Source organism: Phoxinus phoxinus (genome assembly GCF_949152265.1).
Source record: "Phoxinus phoxinus genome assembly, chromosome: 6".
NCBI classification, from domain to species: domain Eukaryota; kingdom Metazoa; phylum Chordata; class Actinopteri; order Cypriniformes; family Leuciscidae; genus Phoxinus; species Phoxinus phoxinus.
Genome location: NC_136881.1, coordinates 12,171,578 through 12,197,860, shown reverse-complemented (window position 1 = coordinate 12,197,860; position 26,283 = coordinate 12,171,578). Strand labels below are relative to the sequence as shown.

At 36.3% G+C, this 26,283-nt stretch overlaps 1 protein-coding gene across 4 annotated transcripts in view; it reads right to left on the bottom strand.

The window, feature by feature from the left end:
- The window catches only part of mtus1b (microtubule associated tumor suppressor 1b), a 53,301-nt gene extending 27,032 nt beyond the window's left edge, over positions 1-26,269 (bottom strand). Inside the window, exons 1-6 of one of the 4 annotated variants that reach the window (XM_079615619.1) lie at positions 26,218-26,269; positions 20,719-20,819; positions 9,727-11,292; positions 6,605-6,752; positions 1,988-2,179; positions 198-338 (exon numbers count right to left, since the gene is read on the bottom strand). In XM_079615619.1, the coding sequence (XP_079471745.1) occupies positions 198-338; positions 1,988-2,179; positions 6,605-6,752; positions 9,727-11,130 (1,885 nt within the window). In that variant the 5' untranslated portion in view covers positions 11,131-11,292; positions 20,719-20,819; positions 26,218-26,269. The other 3 variants (XM_079615620.1, XM_079615622.1, XM_079615621.1) reach the window with 3 other exon arrangements.
- Positions 26,270-26,283: the final 14 nt, after the last annotated feature.

Here is a 26,283-nt window from a genome sequence, read left to right as displayed (position 1 = left end):
AGCTTAAGACAATCAGAGCTTTCCCACTGATTAATGATTATAGAAGATCTGACGCCAAAGAGAGGGAGTTTCCCAATAAACCTGTTTTGATGTGTAAATAATGAATGATGAGAGACAGATGCATGTGGACTCTGATAAACATGAAAGTTAGAGAGGGTTAGTGAGATTCGAAGATTAAAACTTCACGTTTCCCTCACCTGCCACGGGTTTAGACGGTATGGAGCTCGCTCTGCTGCGGTGACCTGATACAGGTTTGATAACTAGAGACTTTCCTTGAATCTGGGATGTGGGTGATTGTTTGACAGACTTCTCCTCACTCTTCATCCCTTCAACAGGAACTGATCAAAGACAAATCACCACATCACATTATAAAATAATATGGTGTACAATGCAGTAAAACCCTATTTTCAAATTATATTTGATCTTTTTTTTTTTATTCAGAGAAAATATCTTGAATATAAATGTACTGTCTTGTTTCATGCACTTTTTTGTTTGTTGATAAAGTTGATGTTTAAATGTCTATATATCTCTGACAACATGTCTTAATATCTTAATCAGTTTCTTCTCTGGTAAACAAATCTTATAAATAAATAAAAATACTGATTATGTGTATGTGCAGAAACATGTCACCCATAAAGAAACTCAAATAAAAGATACAATTCCTCATCCAATTCTTCAAATGATTTAATATGTTAAAAAAAATGCAATTCATAAAAGACTAGATCAGTTAGAAACAAAGCTAAGCAATTGGTCCCAGCACAACATGATTACTTTATCAGTTAATCGTTCAAATAAAAGGCTTTTGTGTCAATATTAATGGGCAATTTTGTCGTGAATTTAGCTTGAAAATCTCCAAACACATTCACGTGCATTCCTATTGAAACTACAGCTCGTTGCTCTAATTTACCAAGGCAACCCAGTGGCGATCTTGTTTTTTCTTGAATTTAAGTTCAGAGTGTGGGACAGCAGGAAAGTGTGGGAATAAACTAATCATAATTCTGATAGGGTGTTGTGTGGAGGATGTTGTGATTAATGTCTACAGCGCACAGCTTTGGAATGGCAGAGATTGTATTGTATATGAGTTGCTCACAGTCACTGCTAAACTCTGAGCAGATGTGACCTTTGACCTGAGGAAAGGAATGAGGGCAGTCTGAGCCCTGAAGATTTCATTGAAGCTCGGAGAGAAAGTGTGAGAAACTATGTATCTCAAATATTAAAACCATGGTACTTTTATATACGAATATGATAATGACTGATTTCCATATACATGTTTCATTTATCTGGTAAATTTATCTTGTTTCTTTTTTACTGGAAAACAATGTTTAAGAAAATGATTATATGCAGCGTGAGAAAGAGGAAAGCGTGTATTTTAGTGTATGTACTTGAAAACTGTCAAGATGCAGATGGTGACTTAAAGTGATAGTTCACCCAAAAATGAAAATCATCCCATTATTTACTCACCCTCAAGCCATCCTAGATGTATATAACTTTCTTCTTTCAGACGAACATAATCAGAGATATATTAAAAACTATATATCCTGGCTGAGTTTATTGCACAGCCCTACTGGTTTAAAGCTTATGATACTCCTACATACATCGCGTCAGGGGTTACTCTTGTGGCGCAAGTCGATGTGCGCAGTATGCGTACAATCGTCTGCCGGAAGCTAGTTATTATAGTTAATAAAGCTTTAAATAAGGATATTTTTCTTACACAAGCGTATCACTTCACTTCAGAAGGCCTTTATTAACCCCCGGAGCCGCGTGGAGTACTTCATGATGGATGGGCGCATTTATTTGGGCTTCAAAATCTCGCCCCCCATTCACTACCATTATAAAGCTGGGAAGAGCCAGGACATTTTTAAATATATAAATATATCTGATTGTGTTCGTCTGACAGAAGACAGTCATATACACCTAGGATGGCTTGAGGGTGAGTAAATTCATTTTTGGGTGAACTATCCCTTTAAGACACTTTACAGACACGCACCTTTGTTTACAGCAATACTGTTGCTTTCGCTGATTGTACTTCCCAGTGATGAGGAGCTGGGGCTTGTGGGTAGGCCTTTGACAGGCAGTTTGGAAGAGGCAGCTCTCTGAGGACCCTTACAAAAAGAGCTGGAAACTGAAGCTGGGCTGCAGGGTACTGCGGACTTGTCTGTGGTGCGCATCCTTGGAATACCTAAACACAAAAGAGTTATAATTCAATTCTACTCGCCTTCATCAATGATACCAAAGCATGTTCCAGCTAGACTTGATATGTTTTCGAAGCGGTTATACAGCCAGCTGCACTCACAGAGTGTTCAATTATTTAATTAAGACTGCAGTTATATATAGAATATCAATGTGCATTCAGCCATGCATACAAATTGATATGAGCATCGATGACCCTCACTGACCTTTGTGTGTCAACAGTTTTATTTTTCTGTACTCATCACCTTTTCTCACAAGTTCACCATACAAGGTGGTGTGCTGTCATCTAGCATGCTTTTATAAAATATGATGGTTAAAAAAATTATTTTGCCAGGTGCCTAAAAACTCATTTTGTTTTCCTAGTTTAGTGCAATGTTAACAGCTGTAGAAATAAAAGCAAAAAAAAAAATAAGTACTTAGAAATATACAGAGCAATTTAAACATTTGTGTTCAGGATTTTGTAAATGTTTTTTTAAAAGAAGTCTCTTATGCTCAACAAGGCTGCATTTACAGTAAAAATACTGTGAATAATAAGAAATATTGTGAAATATTATTACAATTTAAAATAACTTCTTTAAACTTTAAAGCTGGATTTTCAGCACCATTACTCCAGTCTTTAATGTCACATGATCCTTCAGAAATCATTCAATAATTTGTTTAGAAACTGTGATTGTGAATACGTTTTATTTTATTTTATTCTCTGAAGTATAGAACGGTCAAAAGAACATAATTTATTTGAAATATACATCTTTTCTGTCATTATACATGTCTTTACTGTCATTTTTGAAGATTTTAATGCACCCTTGATGAATAAAAGTATTAATTTCTTTAAAATAAATCGTACTGACACCTAACCATTGAACGGTAGCGTAAATAATATTATAAAATAATATGTATAAAACATATTCCATGTCATTGGTGTTATGAATGTTAACATATTTTTTAGATGAAGGTCAAAGACGAAGCTGTTCAAATATGCTCAAATGTGCATATGATTTCCGCACCACAGTGAAAAAGTGATTAATTTTCCATTAAATTCAATTTGATCAGTTTTTAAAGTACCACCATTGGGAAGTTACGTTTGTGTCTTTTTCTTCGTGAAATGTGCAGTAGTGTGCTGGGAAATCTTGTTGTGTTTCCTGTATCCTGTTTCTTTTACTACACTACCGATCAGTTCCTATGTGTGAGAACACTTGTGTGTGTTATTGTGAATTAAAGAGGGAGAGAGACGACACCTCACACAAGCACATCCTGTACTGTACATAATGTAAGGTCTTCTGGGGGCACTGCTATGGAGACCAACCAACACAAATATCCCTTTATGTCAGCTGGTGTTTTTACATGCAGGTTTGAATCTGTTGGTAAAGTACAGAGAGATTCTTCACTTTCTCCAGAGTCTGATCCAGAAACCACTCTTTGAACTCCCTGCTCTTTCCTCTCCTAAGTTTTAAACGGCACCGAATTCAAAAGCAGTGAGACCAAAAAATGAGATAAATGCCACCTGTTGGAAAACACATGCTACTGCATCTTGCTCGTTCATTTCCAGGCAAAGTCTGACTTTGGGGTTTTAATTTGAAAGTACTTATCTGATCACTCGTGGCTATAAACTACTAAAACAAGATAAGGAAAGCAAACAAACACATAGAAAGAGGTCTCCGACAAGTGGCACAGCTACTGTACATTTTTGTGGCCAAGTGGATGGGATGTGTACAGGGTAGCCTATTTCACAGGAAATAGTGTCATAAATTTGTAATGATATTGTAAATGTAAGTTTAAATTGTAAATTTGAAGATATTTATTTGTTATTATGATATATAATCAACTAATATTGTGAAATATCATTACAACTTTAAATATCTGTTTTATTTTTGAATATATTTTAAAATGTAATTTATTATTATCATTACTCCAGTCTTCAGTGTCACATGATCCTTCAGAAATCAGTCGAATATGCTCATTCTGGTGCTCAAGAAACATGTCTTATTATTATCAAATGTTGAAAACAGTTGAGCAGCTTTAATATGTGTGGAAACTGTAATACACTTTCTTTTCAGGATTCTTTGATAAATCTAAAGTTCAAAAGAACAGTATTTATGTGAAATGGAAATCTTCTGTAACATAAACATTTCCTTCACTTTCATTTCTGATCAAGTTAATGCTGAATAAAAGTATTATTTTCTTAAAAAAAAAAAAAAGTTTTGAATGGTAGTGTAGGCCTATTATACTTTTATGATATCCATATAAGATAACAGTTGATCAGAAACATTTTTGAGCGGAATCTATATGAACCTATATAAATATAATGATTTAGCAGATTTAGCTAATAATGTCCTTTAGTAAATATAATTGAAACACAGTCCACTTATTGAACCACTAATTTACAACCAATAATCTTGTGCTTTGTACAAAGAACAATTATACAAATTATTTATAACAAATATTTTACATAAATCACTGATTTTATCCCCCATAACTATTCAGCTTGATGAGGCCAATATTTAAACATAAAGATTGTAAGAGAAACTTTACACCTTTATGAAGTAAGTCCCTTCTTCCCATTAAATGAATTATTTATTTTCATCAAATGTCCTCTGCATTATGAACATAAAATATGCCACTGTTTCCTGAGACTGACCCCATCGTAACAGATATCCTTCAACACAAAACTTTCCCCTGATTGTCAACTATTAAATTGTGGAGCAAAAGTCACAGTGTGGGCCTGTGGTCTCTGTGAAAAAACAAGACGACGATTGTCTAGTTGGAATGTGACCTTCTCTCCTTGATTCAATTTTGCTTTTCATTGACATTGAAACACGACACACACAAACATATAGAATATGGCCCCTGAAACCACATGCACCCAAACATATCCCTGCATCCACGTGTAATGAAAGAAAGAGGAAACACGAAAAAGAGAAAGAAAAGGATATGTCACAGAGGAAGGTTAAGGCCCAAACTTTTCAAAAGTGTAGACATGCACACACACACACACACACTGAGCACAATGTCTTTTTCTGACCAACACAGGAAAACTGCCTTAGGCTACACACACAAATGGACAGACATACACACGATGGCATGGGTGAAGGGAAAGAGAGAAGCTGACAAAGAGCGAGAGAAATGAATGGACAATATGAGATAGGAAACAGAAGTTAAGCGCAGTGTTAAACTCAAGTGTGTAACATGTGGCCACAGAAAGAGAGGAGAGTTACGTAACTCTACGCAGAGTTTGGAACCTAAAGTGTTGAATTCTGCCGGCATATTAACACCAGCTGCAGCTTCCCACTCGCTCGATGACCCAGACACATGTTAGATTCACTAGTAGGACATTTTATAGGCCTAATGGTTTTTAAACTAAGGTGATTTTTTGCTAAACGCCAACCCAAATTCTCACACAAACCTGTTGATATCAGTCGATTTAAAGCAAAACAGTTATTTATGATACTTTGAAATAATGAGTACCACTATAAAAGTCATGTTTGTCCCCAGAATATATAGTTAAATCTGACAAAACCTTCCATTTGAAGGTGTCCGAAGACATCCTTAAAACTGAATCATAAATAATGTTTTTTTACACATAATGCAAAAATACTTTTGGGTTTAGGTAATTATTTATTTATTTTATTATTTTTCTTGTATTATTATTATTTTTTTGAAATTGTTAGTAATTGAAGAAGGGATGGAGTCGATTATTTGACAAAATAAGTTATAAAAAATAATACACACAAAAAAAAAAAATATATATATACACAGTTAATTTGTTTTAGATTGGCAGCAATCTTTCTGTTTTTGAAAGGGGTCTCTATATAAAGCAAAACAAATAACTTAAATAATGATTGTTATTATTTATGTTTTTAATTGTACGTTTTTGGGATCAGTAAGATATTAATATTTTTATTTAGCAAGGATGAAATAATGATTCAAAGTGTTTTACTGAGTTGGTGAGCTTTTAATCATTATTGCATCCTTGCTAAATAAAATTAAACATTTCTTTAAAAAAGTTTCTCAATTTCTCAAAAAAAGTACAATTAAAAACATAAACAATAACAATCATTATAGTTTAGCTTAATCAGCTTTAAGATTAAGTAATTTGCTTTAAATAAAAACAATATGTATGCACACTAAAAAAAACAACAACCCTGCAATGTCAAATTAAATTGCAAATGTGCAGCAGAAAAACTGAATTAAAGGCAGAATTTTAGATTCCTCACTCTAGCACAGTTACCTCAACTGTAACAGTGATGCAGGTAAAACACTTGTAATATCAGTATAAGCTTGCAGGAAGCATTACACAGAACAGAACAAAACAAAACTACAGGCTCTTCCACTGTAGCGTTCACTCTGTCTACTTCCTTGAACAATGCCTGTGAGATTTTACTCTGTGCATGTGGTGCGTTAAACAAGCAAAACTCACCAGCCGGCTGAACCGCTCGTCCTCCCGGTGGACCCAGACTACCTGTGGGTCGGGCTTCTCTGGTAGAGGGCTTCAGTCTGGGTTCTGGGGGTCCAGAGGTGGAAGTACTGTTAGTCCCTAGAGATGGTCCCAGCTTGGAAGACACAGTCTGGAGAAAGAGTCGTTGGTTAGTCACAGCATCCCAAGCCAGAGATCCCAACTCTGGGCGCCGCAGGGTAACCATAGTGTTGGCCATTCCACAGAACAGACAGAAAATGTGCAGCGGTACAGAGAGAGAGAGAGAGAAGCGAGAGCGCTGAAGGAGAGGGAGGAGGAGTGGAAAGGAGGGAGGGGAAATAAGACTCGCCTGCTACAAAAAAAAAAAGCAGAAGAAGAAAAAAAAGAAAAAAGCATAGGGAAAAGCGTTTCTATTGTGTTATTCCCTCAGGGCTTCTGATGCCAGGACCAGCCCAGATCTTTTCCTTTTCTCCCCCTCGTTTTTAAACACTCAACACACACATGGAGTGAGTTTGTGTAAAGATTCTGTTGTCTGAATCAGTGTTCATGAGTCCTCTAAACTAAGGAATGTTTCCCTCCACGTTCTGTTCTTTTCCCTCCAAGACAGTTGTTTTACTGGCAAAAACATCTCACTCATGTTCTCTAACCAAGTTGAAAAAGGCAGGAAAGTGAGAGAGGGAACTGGCTCTTGGGTGTTTCTTAACAGTGATAATGAAACATGCAAAAGACGTAAGACTCTTGACAGTGAACAGATATTGAAAACCTCTAATCACAGTATTTACATTTGAAAAACCTTTTGTTTGGTCTTCATTTACTCTTGACATTTGGTTCGGCCCAAGCTAATAACACATTTAAGCCTGAATAACAGCATAGCACAATCATGTGATGGCACGAATAGAGTCAGACTTGTTGAAGCAGTTCTCCTCATAAGGAGATTCATTGACATGGAAACAGACAGCTGCTGTTAACATGTGGCTTTAAATGAACATATCAGTTTAAGTAGACCAAGATTTGGATGTATGACTATAAATTACACAAACAACTTGAAAGGTCTATCTGGTCACATTTAACACAAGTTGAGAATCAAGAATACTTCTTAAACATTAATACTTTCTTCTATTGGTGATTAAAATAAACATGTTTCAACTGGCTGAGCTCTCAGTCTGACTCTTTCTGTGCATCCCAGAAGAGATAATTTGACAAAAGATGCTTAATTAGACATGTACATGTGAATATTAAATGTACTAAATACAATATTAATAAAAGTTTTAATCATAATAAACTTTAGATAAATAATCTGTAAAGATTTCATAATAATACTAAAATCATTCTATATAAAAAAATCGAAATAAAAATCGAATTAATGCTTTAATATTAATGCAATTTAAACAAACAACAATAATAATATAATAATGTCAGGGTTCTGCCCTGGCAGCCTTGTCTGTGTTGTTGTGGTTTCATGTTTCTATGTTTGTCTTGTGTTTGAGCGTTGTAACAGGAAACATTAAGGCGGGACATGAGGAGCACATGGCAAACACTGACCAAGAAAGAACCATGTGCTCCTCATGTCCCGCCTCCATGTTTCCTGTTACAACGCCCCCTTGTTTAGTCCACGGCTTGTCCTCATTTCACTAATTGTGCTCACCTGATCCTCGTGTGCTCTGGTCCCTTTATATTGTGCCTCTTTCTGGTCCCTTTATATTGTGCCTCTTTCCCTCACGACTGTGCTGGTTCGTTTTGTGTATGTGATCGGTTCCAGTTTGTGCTCTTGAAAATATCTTAGTGCGTAATCTAGGTTTTTTAATTATCTTTCCTAGTATCAGAGTATCATTGTTGTTATTTTGTTTCTCTCTGCTTCTGTTTTGCTTAGCTTTTGCTTTGTCTGTATAATCTAGTTTGAGTTCTCTTTTGTTGTAGAATTTTAATTCAAGTTATTTTCTTAAGTTATTTTCCCTGTGTAGTGGAAGACTTGCTTTTCTTTTGCAATTTCAGTTTTGATTTTAGATCTAGTTTTTGTTACATTTACTTCTCTACTTTTGCTTCTCTAGTCATTTATCTTATCAGATTTATTTTGGTTCTTAATTGTTACTATATCTTGTCTTGGGTCATCTTGTATGTTCCTGCCCTGTATCCTGAGTCCCCTGGCCACTGACTCGTATCTGCCTGACTGGTGCAACTATCAAACTCCTATTTCAAGCTTCTGGTTCTGTGAGCCTCTACCTGGCGGCAAGACTGGTGCAACATCTCATATCTACATCGCGCTACGAGTTCCTTGTTCCTGTCTGGTCTTTGCTTTGGAGCTGCCTTTATCACTCACGTCATCACCATCTTACTGTCGTCTCAGTGGTCCCCCATCCTGACTGTCGTCGTGTTGTCCGCCCTGCCCTACTGTTGAACTGATTCACGCTTCACTGTCCCTGCTGTCTCTAGTCTTCAGTGTTAATAAAAACACTTGTCTGCTCATTTGTGTCTGGGTTCTATGTCTTGCAGAATTGTGACAAATAAACTATAATGAACATTTTAATAATAATACAAGTTTTTGATAAAAGATAAAAACGCGAATAAAACGTAATAGTAAAATTTAAATAAAACCCTAACTTTCTAAATGTGAAAACATGTATATAAAATACTAAACATAGTAAAATTTAAATAAAACCCTAACTTTCTAAATGTGAAAACATGTATATAAAATACTAAACATAGTAAAATTTTAATAAACCTGTAGAAAACCTAATTGTTAAAAACTAAATAAGATATGAATAGAGGCTTTAATATTGATAAGGTTTACATACACTATAAAAAATGGTAAAGTATTTAAATAATATTTTATAGTTTTAATAACAGTACAATTTTTAAATAAATAAAAGATTTAGTAATAAAAGTTACTGTTACTAATGTATCTACTGTTACTTTGTTACCACAATTTTATAATAGTCAAATGTAAATAAATAAACCTAAATAAAAGTTTGATCAAAATGCAAAAAACGTTTCTAAATGTAAAAAAAAACTTATATAAACGTTTTTTTTTTTTAATGCTTAAAGTTAGATGATAAAAAGTAAATTATAACAATCAATAATTAAACTGCACAAGAGAAGTTGAATAAGAGGACAATTGAAACACTAACCTTGCTGTTACTCTTAGAGGTTTCTTCCCCAGCTTCTTTCTCAAGTTGAGGTTCTCCTTCATTTTTTAAATCAGTTGAAGAAGGACATTCTGACTTCATTGCTGTTTCTTCTTCTTGTGTTGGCAAGGATAAAGTGTTTACATCTTTCTCCTGACCGCCATTAAATGCAACCTCACTTGGGCAAGTCTTTGTTTCTTTTCCTCTTGTATTGGCTGACGATGATCTGCTTCTTTTTCCAACAGCATTATCTTCCAACTTCCTACTAGCAGGAACCTTCACACTTCCTGAAGCTGACTGCTTAACATTCGTGTTTGTTTTTGCTGGATTGGCTGATCTTGGCACAGAGGCAGCCCTGGAGATGATCTTGGCCTTCACGTTCCTCAGGTCTGGCCTGGGGAACCTCTTCACCTCAGGTTTTGTGGCTTTGGCCGGAGCAGCCCTTGCACGAGGCTTGGCAATAAAATGTCCAGTAAGATCATTGGTCTTTTTTGCTGTGGATTTTGGATGGTTGTCCTCTTTTGAGATGGATAAGCGAGAAGAAGTTGTGTTTCTGGTACTTGTTATTGAAATGGAGACTTTGTTTTCAGGAGACACCACTGTCTCATACGTGATGTGAGTTTTTTGAATGGCTGATGACAACTCAACAGAGACTTCCCCATTTTCGTGGACAACTTCCCTTTGGGGTTCATTCACCGTAGCCATATTAGGCACTTCTGCTGTTGAAATGTCTGGTAAAACACTGTTTGGCATTGCCACTTCAGAACTGGTGGAGACTTCCAGAGCAGATGCAACGACTTGGCTTTTCATCATTAATTCTACAGAGGATAAAGAAAGAAAAGAGTCTTCTTCTTCTTCTTCTTCTTCCTCTTCTTCTTTAGTGTCATCATCATCATCATTTCCTGAAGAGCACAAGAATGCATCATCACCATCAGTTTGACCAACCTTCTGTGCTACCACCAAAGTGACATTACGGTTATCATTGTCACTCCAACAGTCTTCATTAGCATCCAGATAGACAGACACTGAGTTGTCGTTGTCCTCACTGTAGTCTGGTCTGCAGTCTGGGCTCTGTATGCCTGAATCATCACTGTTGGCCATTGCTTTTCCCATCTCCACATCTGGCATGTCCACGTCCAGAGGACTATCTGTTCTGGCACTACTCAGGCTGCTCAAGCTACGCATGGAGTCCGGTGATGTCTCATCTCTATCGTACAGGAGCGAGGTTTTGGATGATGACAGAGAGGACTCAGAGGTGAAAGTGTTGTTACTCTGGTCACTACTGTGTAACGGGAGACACATCCCATGCTGAGATCCCTGAGAAGATATCTTGGGAAGCGCAGGAGGTGGAAGTTCAGACTTGTTTGTTCGTGGTTCCATGAGACACGTGGGTTGAGACACTATCATACAGTCAAATCCCCCATAGCTAGATCCAATTCAGCCCTGATAAACAGTTAATACTTAACTTTGTAGAAGATGGGATTACGGTGTTTCTCATCATAGAAAGTCTATTCCTTTGATCATTCAGAAGATGGCGTCCATGGTTTTGCTGATACCCTTTTAATGACTCTAAAAAACAAGAAAAGACAACAGCATGTCAATATAGAGTTTGAGATAAACACAGGAAAACCAGGGTCATATAAGAAAAATAAAATCCAATGGAAATGTGAATTATTAATTTTTTTTGACAAAAAAATGATCTTCAAAGTTATTAAATCTAGATGAGAAGACAACAAGCCAGAACATAATATTTTATAATGGTGTAAACAAGAGTACTACTGCTCCCTACTGGCAATTTCACTTGCACTGAATTATTTAAATTTTACATCATTGAATCATTGTCCTGTGATCACTGTGAAGCTGCTTTGAAACAACGTGTATTGTATAAACGCTATGTAAATAAAGGTTTGACTAAATAATAAAGGACTTGACTTGACCGCCCTCTACTGGTAACTACTCCTCTATATAGGAAAAGTCAAAGGAGATAATGTAGCATAAACCTCTACAAACTCTTTTATATCACTTCTGCAAGAAATTAATGTTCAACTTATAATATATTGAGCTGCCATTATACATATGCTGAGGTATGCTTTCATATATAATATAAAAATCTTTATCTCTCTCTAAGTTGACTCATGAAAGCTGTCAGTCTGCTTGAGTAATGGAAAAGCTTGTTCGAAGTTGCCTACATGAAAATGTCTTTATTTTAGATTAAGCAAACACATATGATAGTGCACATGCACAATCAATTCTGTATTATGTCAGAGTTACACTTTTCAATTAAATGAGGGTGATAATGTAGGTCAGATAAAAGCTAATAAAAGGAGAAGGCTTTTATTTTGATATTCAGGGCATTCTCTCTCTCACACACACACAAGGCAATGGTGACAGTTACTTCTACAATGGTGTCCTTGTGTTTCCAGACAAATGCTGAATGGTCCTGACCAAGAGTCTGATTGTTCTACTCACAGAAACCTTTCGCTGAATACACCAAAAGTCATCTTTTAACACAAAGAACAGGCTGATATCTACCCGGGTTGGGAAGATGAGTGGGTGCCAAAATGCATCTATGCTCTTTCTAAGAGCTGGTGCATGACCTCATGATGACACTGCAAAAATTCAAGCATTATTTGTAAAGTATTGAGTAGGACTGCGGATATCAACCGTATACAGGTTATGTTGTGGTTGTAGTTTTTGAAAATGTCACAAATGATAATGAATAGCATGGTCTAATTGACATGGCAACAAATAAGTTGTTGGCAAACTATTCCTCTGTTGACCTTCCTGAGATATGCTTAGGCCTATGTGGCAGACTGTGGCTACTGTTGATGAGAGAGCTGCTGACAACATAAGTCCATATATCACTCCGGAGAACGAGATAAGCAAACTTAATGATGCAGAACAGAGACAAAATCGGATTATCTTCTGCTTCAAAACTAATGAGATGTTTAAAAAGCAAATTATTATTTAACCTATTACTTTGCATGTTAATTTGAACCCCTTAAACTAGAGCTCTCAACATGCCTCTACACAATGTTCCACACAATGAATGAATGAATGAATAAATAGCTCTTTACTATGTACTACTGTAAAGTGCTTCACAATCATATCAGGGGGGATCTCCTCAAACACCACCAGTGTCCAACATCCACTTGGATGATGTGGCGGCAGCCACAGTGCACCACACACCAGCTGTAGGTGGAGAGGAGAGAGAGTGATAGAGCCAATTCAGTGGATAGGGATTATTAGGAGGAAATGACTGATATGGGCCAATGGAGGGAATTTGGCCAGGACAAAAGCTTTACAACCCTACTCTTTTACAAGAAGTGCCATTGAATTTTTAATGACCACAGACAGTCACACAGGACCTTGGGTTACATTTTTATCCGAAGAACAGTGTCTAGTACAGTATAGTGACCCCATCACTTTACTGGACACACAGGCAAAAGGCTGGCCTCACTAACAACTCTTCCAACAGCAATATAGTTTTCCCAGGAGGTCTCCCATCCAGGTACTGACCAGGCTCAACCATGCTACAGTGTGCAACCAGTTTTAGGCTACAGGGTGATATGGCTGTGACAATTAACCAGTGATTGTAGAACTAGTTTAGATGTTGCATAAATTACTTAAATGGATAGTTCACCCAAATATTTTAAATAATTTACTCACTCTCCAGTTGCTCCAAACCTGTATGGGTTTCTTTCTTCTGTTGAACACAAAATAATATATTTTAAATAATATGGGTAACCAAACAGTTGTGAGGCACCATTGACTTTCTATAGTATTTGTTTTTCCATACTATGGGAGTCAGTGGTGCCCCACAACTTTTTGGTTACAAACAAGTGTTCAGCAGAACAAATAAATTCATTCAGGTTTGGGACAACTTGAGGGTGAGTAAATGATGACAGAACTTTCATTTTTGGGTGAACTATCCCTTTTAATACACAGGGTATTTAAAGGGATAGTTCACCAAAAAATGAAAGTGTTTGATGAAAGTAATTGTATTTCCTGTGTAGACTTATTTCCCAAGGGACCTAAAATAGCATGATTTGTTACTTGCTATTGTTTGGCAACTGGAAAGTGTATTCTTTATTTTGCCTAATAGAGCTTGCATATACTTCAAAGCTAAAAAAAAAAAAAAAAAAAAAACATGGACTAAAAGCTACAAAACATTTTTTTAATCTCTTTAGAGCTGAAATATCAACTCTTGCACAGTAATGTTGATGAAACTACAAATCCCATCAGAAACAGAAAAAAGCCTCATGAATTAGCAGTTGAAATAGAAAACAATAAGTCTTAAAAGTACTGCTTACAACCAACAACAGGCCTGTATATCACTGTACGTTCAGTGATTATGATATTATGTAACAATTTCTTGCTTCCTATGTGCTCAGCTCAAATAGCAGTGGGATACAGAACATGAAGTACATGACCCTGGCCTACATAGCTCTCTTAGCGTGTGTAACATTGGTTGTCCAAGGCCACTGTAATCTTCTGAGATTGATAATTACTCTTGCTTTAACATCTCGGATTATAGTGATGATGAGACATATAGCCAGAGAGAGAAAGTGAGTGAGAGAGAGAGAGACATACTGCAGCAATTATTCTTGCTGCGTTAGGGTCAGTCCTCTTATCCCCGGGGTGTGATGAGAATAAGAGAGGGACATTCCCTTGCATTGGGTTAACAAAGGTGAGGTTACAAGACATGTCAGATTTCTCAACACTCTCTGTCATGGTCCCCACACACCCGACAGATTTGCATAGTTTTCTATACATTTAGGTGCACACATAGACACAATGCATTGGCTAACGATAAAAGCGAGCCCTGTTGTGCTGCACTGTGTGCCTGTCAACAGAAATAACTCAGAGCGGACATCACACTGGGATAGAGAGATCATAAATCTCAAGGCTAGATGCACAGCTAAAATTTGTAATTTGTAAAGAACGGCTATATTATTACTATAAATAAAAGACAATTTAAATAAAATAAATTGTCTCCTTTAAAGCTGCAGTCCGTCGTTTTTCCTCTTTGTCGCCATCTCTGTTCGAAATCTGCAATTGCAGTTATTCGCGGAATTATTAACTGTGCGTGGGTAGTAAATCGGCATGAAACAGCGCGGATGAACACAATGTATTGAGGAGAACCTGTCGCTGCCGCGTCGCTGTGGATACTGTACTACTGTCATCAGCAATCTCAGAGTATACTTTTTGAAAGTGTATAACGTTAACCAACATTAGAATTTTCATCGGTACATGTCATCTGAACAAGTAAGTAACATTCACTTTTGTTCTGACCAAATTCGGGGGGTGGGGGGAAGCATTGCAGTAGGCTATATCATGCTGATTAAATCTAACGATTGCATATCACGTCAAAACGTGAAAAATATATTTTGTTCTCAAATTATTAATTATTCTACATCATTATTGCGTGACTACATTTAATGTGTATTAGGGCTACCTGTAGTTCAGTTTTCATTTCTGTGCAGTATAAATTCTAATTGTCATACCAACAAATTAATGTTCCTTATAACTGTTTCTCTTTTAAATAAAAAACACACACGTATGTGTAATCAAATGCTTATTTAAAACTGTAATATAATCAAATTTTATTCACATACATTTTGAACCCCTTCAAAACACGGAGTTCACGCCACCTTTCAAAAGCCCTGCTGATGTTTATCCTTGTTTTAGCATGGGCTCGGCTGCAGTCTCTTTTTTTCTGTAGCCACTCTGAAGTCCGAAGTCTTTTGGGTTTTACAACTGGTGACTCTCCAGTTGTCACTGGTGATTGTCGCTTTAAACTTTCGGGATCCGCCATACCAAGTGCTAAGCTAAATCTCCACCATCATCCACACACGCTATATAGCCGACTAGCCGGGACTCATTCTATATGTGTACAGAAGTGACGTAATGACGCAAAGACATGCTTGAAATTCCCGCGGAAATCCACCAGTACCACTGGAATTAAAATCATTATTACAAGCTTACCGTTTTGAATCGAGGTAAGGCAAGCAGATCGTTTTGAACACTGGCTGGTTAAGTTTTTTTTCAAAAATGTCTTTTTTGATATTTTTAAACACAAAAAAGTGCCGGACTGCAGCTTTAACTAACTATACAAATGTAAATCATGTTAATGAAAAGTAATTTATTTGATCAAAAATGCACAAAAATGCACAATATTGTGAAATATTATTACGTATACCTTCATGCACGCATATTTAAAGTAGGCAATAAATTGTTGCCATTTTTCAAAAAAAGATTCCACCCTGCCTCTGTTACTCGATATGTATCTATATATATTATAAAAGTTGATTCTTAGGACAACTGAGACAGTTTTAAAGAGAGAGTTCAAAGAATTCTGCAATTTGTGACAGAGTGTAAACATGTGCCTGAGGTTACAGGGCAAAAGTTTGACTTTTTTTACATGTCAGGACTGTTGGGATATATTTTAGGTTTAGTCGATGAGCTCTATGACGTAGTGGTGCATATATCTAACACCCAATAATCATCCTCAAGCTATAGGCCTAGTTCATCTTCCCAAGCACTTATGAAAGTTATCATTTGACAAAAATCATGAGGTAATACATTCATGTATTAATAGATAATACATGAGGGTTCAGTTTGAACACATATTGTAACAACATTTTTGTGTTTTATTTAGATTTTTTTTTTATGGAACACACCTTTGACATTTTGATTACTCCTTTTGTGTTACACAGGAAAAAGTCAGTTTCGTCATCATCAGATGATGATAATTTAAAACGAATAATCTGCGAAAGATGCTATTTAAATGGACTGACCATATTAGACATGTAAAAAATATTTTTGCCACAGTGCCACAGACACCTTTCCCCTTACTTATCAAACTTATTAAACATACAAATGTTTTGCTTTCAAAATCCACCAGACTTAAAAAATCAGAAGTTGCATGTGCTTTTAAATGGGAATGGTGCTTTATGGAATCACCACACCAGTGAATGACTGACATCAACTCAGTTTTTTTTACCAGTCTACCCACTGGCCCTCTGGGCAAAAAGAACAGTGAAGCGAAGGGTGGCTAATGCTTCCATCCCTGACGGAATGATCCAGAGAATGAATGTGACGTTCTAGGACTGAACTGAGTGGATTTCTAGAACAATTCTCAGAGCCTAGGGCCCCAGCAACATCAGAAGATGGCATATTAACTTATATAATCAATACTGAGCCGTTTCGGTATCGGAAAACCCAGGACTTAAGTTTCAGTATGACCTTCCAAAGAGTCACAGTGTTTCTTTGTCAAGAGGATACACAATACATGTGTTTTTCCCAGAACTAAAATGACAACATACTCCACCACTATAGTCTTACAGAATATCTGATCATATTTCCGCACAGCATCTTGAGCATCATTTCACATTTAGCACCTGCATAATTCCCCAGGTTAATATTCATAATTTGGGAACTGCAGCCGTTTAGTAATTAGGTGGATATTTCCATTAACAACGAATCACGCTGATGACCTAGGATAAAAATATTTCAACATGTGAGGACGAAAGCTGCTATGCCCTCTTAAACCACCAATGAATGACCTGACAAAGCTCTTAGCATCACAACTATTTTTGGCCACTTTTAGCATTGTCAAAATCCAGGCTGCTTAAAAAAAGGAGACAGACAAAAGGATACAAAATGCATTTCCTTGTGTTTGCAACCTCTACTGTCCTTATATGACTTAAAGCCTGTGCAGACAGCCCCGATCAGCTTTGTAGACGGTGACTTAAATAACATAAATTATTAGGGTGGCCAGTTACACCTCCATATACATGTCATTCTTTCCAAGATGCTGGGTGAGATTATGCAAACAGTGTCTCAGTTTTCATGCTAGTCTATCTCTCTTTCTCATTCTAACAGCACTCTCCTCTAGTTTCCCTATGAACAATCACTCTTGAATATCACAAAACCTGAATTTTTTTTAAATTTAGAAGCTTAATCAAACTAAACTGTTAATTCTTAAATGTTTTATTCCTCTTGCCACGTTCCACTTAAGTCCTAAAAATAGGCTCAGGCACAGAGGACGGAAGAGAGGTCTCTCTCTCAAACATGCAGACACCTGTCTAAGTGCCCTGGTCAGGTAAACGTAGACGTAGCCTGGGGACTAAAGCTGTTCCATTAAAACTGTTCCATTGAAAACAGCACAAACTCAGAAACAGATGAACTTTGCACAATGTGATAACTTTACGTATGCATTCTGATAACAGTCTGGTTGCATTGCACAAGCAGAGCAATACTAATAAAGGTAAGAGTGATTTTGTATAGTGAAACTGTAAAATAACAAATTCCTCTGTAAACTATAGAATAAAATATAGATATAGAATGAGTATTAGTCTTTTTGTGTATCTCTCTCTCCATACTGTGTAATTATACTGCATAGTTGAGCATTAGCAGGCTGGTGCTACAGCGGTTGAAAAGGTGTTTATTCCCCAAGAGTAGCCTAGCTCTTGGTGCCAAAACTGATCTCATTGGCTTATTCTAATGCCTGAGCGTCAAGTCCAAATGTGCACAACTCTACACAAGCCATAAATTGACTAGAAGAAAAGCTAAACACGTTAAGAAAAAGCTAAAGATCTACTGGTGCTTGAATTCTTAGGCAATCATTAATGAACTAAAAGTCAAGAGGACCCATGGGTCAGCTGAATAATGTTATCCCCAATGTTATTTACAATGAATCTATATGGTGGGTTATACTACAACATAAAATAATAAAACTGACGACGACGTAATGCCATGAATATTCTGAAACAAGAATGTACTTGTTTATTTGCATATAAATGAACAGATATGCAAAGTGCTGTACGAGGTTATTGTGTCTGAACACATTTTGAGCCTTATTACATTTTTTAAAACTTATTTAAAATTTCACAGTCAAACACTATTTTACCCCATCTGTATTAACACATTGAAGCAATACATTTAGGAAGTTTCACACTGAATATTCTCAAACAGGTAAAGGCCTCTGGATTTCTCTCGGCTCCCAAATAGGCTATACTTCTGTCAGAACCAAACAGTTGCCATAGAGATGAGCTGTCTCCTTTGGTATTTGCACTGTCTCTGATACCAAAATACCCACACGCCTCTACAGATTACTCTTTCTTTTATTTATTTTTACTAACATTATTTTTACAGTGCTCCATTAAAAGATAGATTTATGGGTCAATAAAGTGTAAAAGTGTGGTTAGTGGTTATGATTTTCATTAGGCTAGGTAGAGTAAGGTATATATATATATATATACGACAAGTAGTCGTATAACACACAGACAGTGTCACGTCCCTCTAAAGCAGCGATCGTGTCTGGTGCATTTTGACTTTGGTGTGTGTAATGTTGTGGCAAGGAAACATGCATAAACAGGTCAATAGATCACCCTGGTTATGTCAAAGAGCCCTGGAAAGCATCCAAAAAGAGGATGTGCTCTAATAACTACATCATTCATATATGCCACAGTGATTCAATGACACACTTATCAATACCAGCATCACATGCACAATTAAATCAACATTACATTGCATAACTGCACATGTAATTAGTGTGGCACCATACACATACATAGGCGAATATGAGGTGCAAATCACAATATGAACAAACTCAATGATCCAATAATGTATAAACATCTACATTCCAATCCTAATATAAGTTATTAGACTGTGATTGTTATTGAAAAAGCTCCTGCTGACCATGAAAACATCCCTCTCATACATACAGCTGAAGAAAAGTTAGAAGCTCTGTCGTGCAACTACGCAATTACTGATTTACAAACGACACAGAAAACGTACCTGCTTTTCAAGTGTTTCCAATCAATCCTAGAGTGTATTTCATCTTATCAAAACGCACATTTTCCACAGGTAAACCCGTCCCGGACAGAATGTCCTGTTTCATGTGATTCTGCCAGCAAAAGCACTGCAAGAGCGCAGTTTCAGACTGAGCGGAGACTCATAGAGAGAGAGGGAGAGAGAGAGACCCCTCCCCTCTATCTGTAGCTGCAGCCAAATCGTGCCGCAGTAACCAACCAGAATTGACTATGTGTGTGTGTGTGTGTGTGTGTATGTGTCGGAGAGCCAGTGACTTTTCGGAGGTAGCCCTGGAATGCATTTTTCTCCCCTTACCCAGAACCCTTCATGCCAGCATACGCAGCAGCAGGGACAATCCTTCCTGCTCTGCGACATACGCATAAACATCACATAAAAATACCATATAAACACAAATAAAACTCAAAGATTTTCATTAAACACACTGTTGAAGGGTGCTGGGGTTTTCGCGGGCAAACAATGAGTCATAAAGCTTGAAGTTCACTCACTGTTGACTAAGAATGTCTGTGTGTGTGCATGTGCATATGTGTGTGTGTGTGTGGTCCAGGTAAACCCTATGAGGACAAAATGTTTTTTGGTCTGCATGAGGAAAACAGCTTATAAATCATAGTGATACTAAGTGATGTTTTTGAAAATGTAAAGTAGCCTACAGTATAAAAACCATTATGTCTATGAAAAGTCCCCATAAAACATGAAAACACAATGTGTGTGTGTGTGTGTGTGTGTGTGTGTGTGTGTGTGTGTGTGTGTGTGTGTGTGTGTGTGTGTGCGTGCGTGTGTGCGTGCGTGTGTGCGTGTGCGTGCTTGTTTATGTGATTTATGAGGACACAAATTTGTATAATGACATGCGTATTACACTGGTATTACAACTTAAACGTGCTTTAAGAGGAAATTTCATGAGTCCTCTTAATTCAAATAGCTTAAGAAACATAAAAAACAATGTTTCATTAAAAATGTAAAAATGCTGAATGTTTCCTGTGATTATGGATAGGGGCAGCGTAAGGGGATAGAATATACAGTTTGTACAGTATACAAACCATTACACCCATGGAGAGTCCTCATAATGTAGTTGCACCAACATGTGTGTGTGTGTGTGTGTGTGTGTGTGTGTGTGTGTGTGTGTGTGTGTGTGTGTGTGTGTATGGGTGGGCAGATTACCTCTTCCTGGCTGCAACTTCTGTAGAAATAAGGGGCCCTCCTGTGTATATTAGAATGCTTGGTTGCTAAGCAGCCAAGAGTCTGTCCATGCAGTTTTAGACCTGGTGGATGAGAGAGAGAGAGAGAGAGAGAGAGAGAGAGAGAGAGAGAGAGAGAGAGAGAGAGAGAGAGAGAGAGAGAGAGAGAGAGAGAGAGAGAGAGAGAGAGAGAGAGATGGTGATGATATGACAAACGAAAAGACAATATAAAATGTGCCAGTTTCACTAAAGTTGGTCTTAACTCAAAATGGGAGATTAAAAGCCCACACAAATCTGCTCAGATTAACAGTGATAATCCATCCGAATGCATGTTCATTGAGTTCACAGCTCCTATAGAGAGTGTGATACACGTTATGACCACAATCACCTCATCATCAAATTATTATCAATATTATTATTATTATTGTGTACACTACACTACCATTCAAAAGATTGGGGTCAGTATGTTTTTTTTTATAATGAAATTAATACTTTTTAGTAGGAAGAATGCATTAAATTGACAAAAAGAAACATTTAAAATAAATGCTGTTCTTTCTATTCATTAAAGAATCCGGAATGTATCACGGTTTCCACAAAAAAAATTATGCAGCACAACCGTTTACAACATAACAATACGAAAACTTTCTTGAGCGGCAAATCAGCATATTAGAATGATTTCTGAAGGATCATGTGACACTGAAGGCTGGCTTAATGGCTTTTTTTGGTTTAACCAAATTCGTCAATTTAATGAAAGTCTCAAGTTTTGCTAATGCTAATGATCCAGACAAAACAAAGCGTTAAAAAGTCATTTTAAGGCAACTCAGTTAACTCTGTGGCCCTAATGCTACCGTCTATAGCAAAATATACTTTATTTGCCAAAACAATAGTATTATAGTGTTTGCTTCTGAAGTTCTGAAGACTGAGTTGCATCCCAAATGACGCAATATACACTATGCACTTGTACACTATATATGCACTATGTACTCAGCCATGTAGTGTATGAACTTTTTCACTGTATGAAGATTTTTTGTCATTCAATTTGGAGTCTGATATCCCTTGCCCGTCCACTACGTAAATAAAACAGTTGTCCAACATTCCACACTTCTTTTTTCTCTCTCGGTTAAGTGCATCAACCAGGTATTTAAAGTGCACTTTTTATTTTTGGAATTTTCAGTGTGAACACAAAACTTGCACTATTTATTCTACAAATCGGCAGAATAGTGCATAAGTACGCGAATTGGGACGCACCTTAAATCACACACAAATGCACCATTTTCTCTGCCTTACAGTCAAAGAGATATAAACATTAAGGAAAGTATAAAAAAAAACTAAACTAAGTGTTCTGAATAATTTTTAGCACAATGCTAAATGGCTGCAAGGGTGTTTCTGGGTGGTTGCTTATTGGCCCAAGTTAAAATAGCACACCAATTGATATTCTGGCTTAATAGTGGTGTGAGAGCTGCTTTATCACTGAACTGTGGTCAAGTGGTCAATAATAGACTATGGTATCTTCAGTCTCACAGCTGGTTTTCCAGATAAACTCCATGAATTCGTGCCAAGCTTATCATATTAGACGCCAAGAAAACACTGCTGACATGCACTGAGACAAAACACACACACACAAACAAACCAAGAGCATCAGTGAAGAACAAAGCTGTGGAAAGATATTTTGTCTACTTCCCTTCACAACACAGTCAACTAGTTATTATTCAGCTTGTACAGTCTTACTCACAATGAACCAGCGTTATTCGGCAAGAAAAAAAGACTTGAACGCATAACACATTATGTGTAGAAAAACACATACACTAACTACTACAACGACACACACAAACCCCAGCCAGTAACCATAACCACAGCTGTAACCACTGACATTCAGTAGGCTACATGTTTTCAGAGTGCTGTGTAACTGTGTGTTTAACTGCTCTTAAATAGACGGTTAGAATGACATCTTTCTGTTTCTCTTTAATTTCTCCTGCCGTTTTGAGAGATGACAACAGTTAGCGTATCTCTCAGTGTTTTTTAAGCGTATTCAACACTAACCACACTACATGTTTGTGCACATGCATTTTAACACAAGCACAGACTCATAATTGTGCAATAAATGCTTGACCTGGTAATGTTATCAGGTTAAAGATAAATTTGATCTGTTTGTAGAGTTCCAGTGAACCGACAACAGGTTCACTTGGGAGAATGTCAGCGTTCTACGTTATAGCAAATAGCTACTCAAACAGTGGCAGATAAAGATTTGAAAAGATTTCAAAAAGGTTTCACTTGGACCTACAGCAATTCTTTACTTCAAAGGACGTGAACTTTGGCTTATCAAACACCACTATTAAATGTAACAATAAATAATATTAACATTTTAGTAAAATATTTTTTTGGATTATTTTTTAATATATCCACATCCCTACTAGTCTAGAAATCTAGACGCACCCTAGCGGCAGCAAAATGTATTTTGATGTAAGTCTGGCTTGCCAGGCTACATCCCTACATCTCTTGCTAAATTTATTCCAGTAGAAATTAAAATATTAAGAATGGAAATAATGTGGGTTTCATATATGGCCGATGTATATATATATATATATGGTTAGTTACACTTTATTTTTAAAGGTGTCCTTGTTATGTCCCTAGTGTAAATACACATTTAAGTACTGAGTAATAATTATTATTATACTACTAGGTTAAGATGAGGGTTTGGGTTTGGTTTAGGGTTAGTTTGTTGCATGTAATTATGCATAACTTCTAGTTATTAGTATTACTACATGTAACTTGTAATAAAGACACTGTAAAATAAAGTGTTATACAACCATATATGTATGTATGTATATATATATATATATATATATATGTATATATATATACACACACACATATATATATATATATATATATATATATATATATATATATATATATTTACATACACATATAATACAATGATATGAAAATAAGGTGTACATGAAGTTAAAAGAAAACTTTTTATACAATATTAACTAAAAATTCACTATTAAAATGAAAGACACAAATAATACTAGTAAACTGTCAAAACTGAGTCATACAAGTGCATGATGTTAAAATGTGTTAATTTATTCTTTATTTTCAAAAGAAGTGTAAATTCGTAATTCTTAACCTGATATTTCAAATGTCAGCAGATATAAAACTAAATAGAAAACCGTATTTAAGTGCATCTCAAAATACACCATTTTCTCTGCCTTACAGTCAAAGAGTAAACATTGAGGAGAGTATAAGAAACGAAACTGTGTTCTGAATGATTTCAGCACAATGCTAAATGGCTGCAACTAAGGGTGGTTTTGTGCAACCAAACAAAATGTTTGAGAATCTGTTTTTACAGCTAGCACTTCAAGCTTGGATTCACTAGTGATTGGTGTGTTTGTGGTGCATGGATGGAGCCAACAGTCTAGATAACGGCATTCATTTCACTCTTTATCGGTCCAAAGCATTTTAACACCCTCATCCAACACACACACGCACACATTCAATAGCTAGTTCTACTTTTAAAAATATATAAATAACCTAGGTGCATTCTCTGTCACAGTCATGTTTAGTTTCATTGTATTGTTTAGTTTCTAGTCATGTTTTGCACTGTCAGTGTTTTGCTTGTGTTCTAGTTCATCATTAGTTGCCATGGTTCGATTAGTTTAGTACTAATAGTTCGATTAGTACACCTGTCCCCTGTTCCATTAATCACCTGACCTGTGTATTTAAGTCCTGTTTCCTCTGTGCAGCGTTATGTGTTAACGGTTATGGTCCTTGTGTAGTGTTATTGCATTAAAGTCTATTATCTTCATTCATTCTGTGTCACGCATCATCCTTGGGATTTAAACTACACGCACCCCTGACACCCCTGGACAAAAGTCCTTTAGGTCCAATCTCTAACATTCTTTAGGTATTTGGTTACTGCATTCAGTAAAGAAATAGCAGCATCCATCTTCAATTAAACAGAAAGGAAACCACCCATGCACATGTCATATGTTTCTCAGGCTCCTTGTATTAAACTAAAAACCTATATACTGTAGAAACACCCAGCGCTCTCAGGGGCCTGTGGACATGGGCATTCAACCTGACCACAGACTTCAGCGGATAGAGTTACTACGGTAATAATATTTACTCAACAAAAAGTTAGCCATTAATTAAATTGTTGGCCTGTTCACTTATTTAGTGAAGCAGTATATAGAGTGAAAGCAGGTATGTAGGGACACTTTATGAAACCATCTGCACAATTAAAATGTATATAAACATAATGTTTAATTTCCAACAGTTAAAATAACATGTAAAAGTAATTTGGTTCATAAATTGGGTCATTCTTTTGGTCTGTTCGGATTTTTTTTTATAAAGCCTTTTATAAAAAGTTTGCAGATTGCTACATATTTTAATAGAGAGAACGTAAATATAAAATTGATGATATACCAGTACTATAGAGATTAATGTTTCATACAAATACCTGTATATCAACCTTAGTTATAATTAGAAAAAATTTGCATGTCATGACAGACTGGACACATATGGCCAAATCAGGTGCCACATGTCAAATACGTACTCTGTTTATTGATTCTTAAATAATTACAGTATGACACGACTTTATCTGTTGTCAGACTCCTTGTGCATACAAAAATCACTGGATTATTACAATTAATGGCAAAAGAAATGTTTGGAAATGTGAACTGATATTTCATACTAACACACTACTGGAAACTATATAAATAACTGGCTTCGAACCATTTTCTTTTGTGAGAATAGTAATGTGCCTAAGACTTTTGCAAAGTACTGTTTTTATCAAAGAGACAGTAAAGACATTTACAATGGTACAAAATAATGTTTTTTTGAACTTTCTATTAAAAAAATCCTGGAAAAAAATGTATCATGGTTTCTACAAAAACATTAAGAAGTTTCAAACTAGTTTCAAATGTGAAAATAAATGTGTAAATATGTTGTTTTTTGTTGTTGTTTTTTTGCAAAACCTACTTTTCTACATAATTGGGAAAAGAGGACCAAGCGAATATCAGGTGTAAGCAACTATATTTTGAAAGCTCTTGTTAAAGCAGAGTGACAAAAGATTATGATGCCACAGAAAGTTTTCCATCATGGCTTACGCAGTTCTAATGACTGGAACATCAGCTGGTGTATTAATACTGCCTACAGATCGTAAACTGTAAATTGCCTTTCTAAGCTTAATTTACTGAGACAACCAAGTAAAACATCTGCAGGTTGATTCCCCTGAAAAGTGTAAAACACTAGCAGCTACCTAAAAGACCAGCCCGACACAGCAACGTTGGCTCAACCAATGGCGAGTTTGAGGCGGTTCTGAAATTGCATATTTCTCAAATTAAACAAAACTTTGTGGGCTTTGTGAGGTCATAGATTAAGACTAGTATCTATAAATTATTTATCTAGTTAACAACATTTACCTAACGGTAGTCAAAGATGACTTATTGTTCTTCTGTTATTTTTGCTCTCGTCTTACCTCCGTCCTCCTCACAATCTTCACCTACAGTAGAGACTGCCAGTCCTGACAGGCTGATGGGATCAT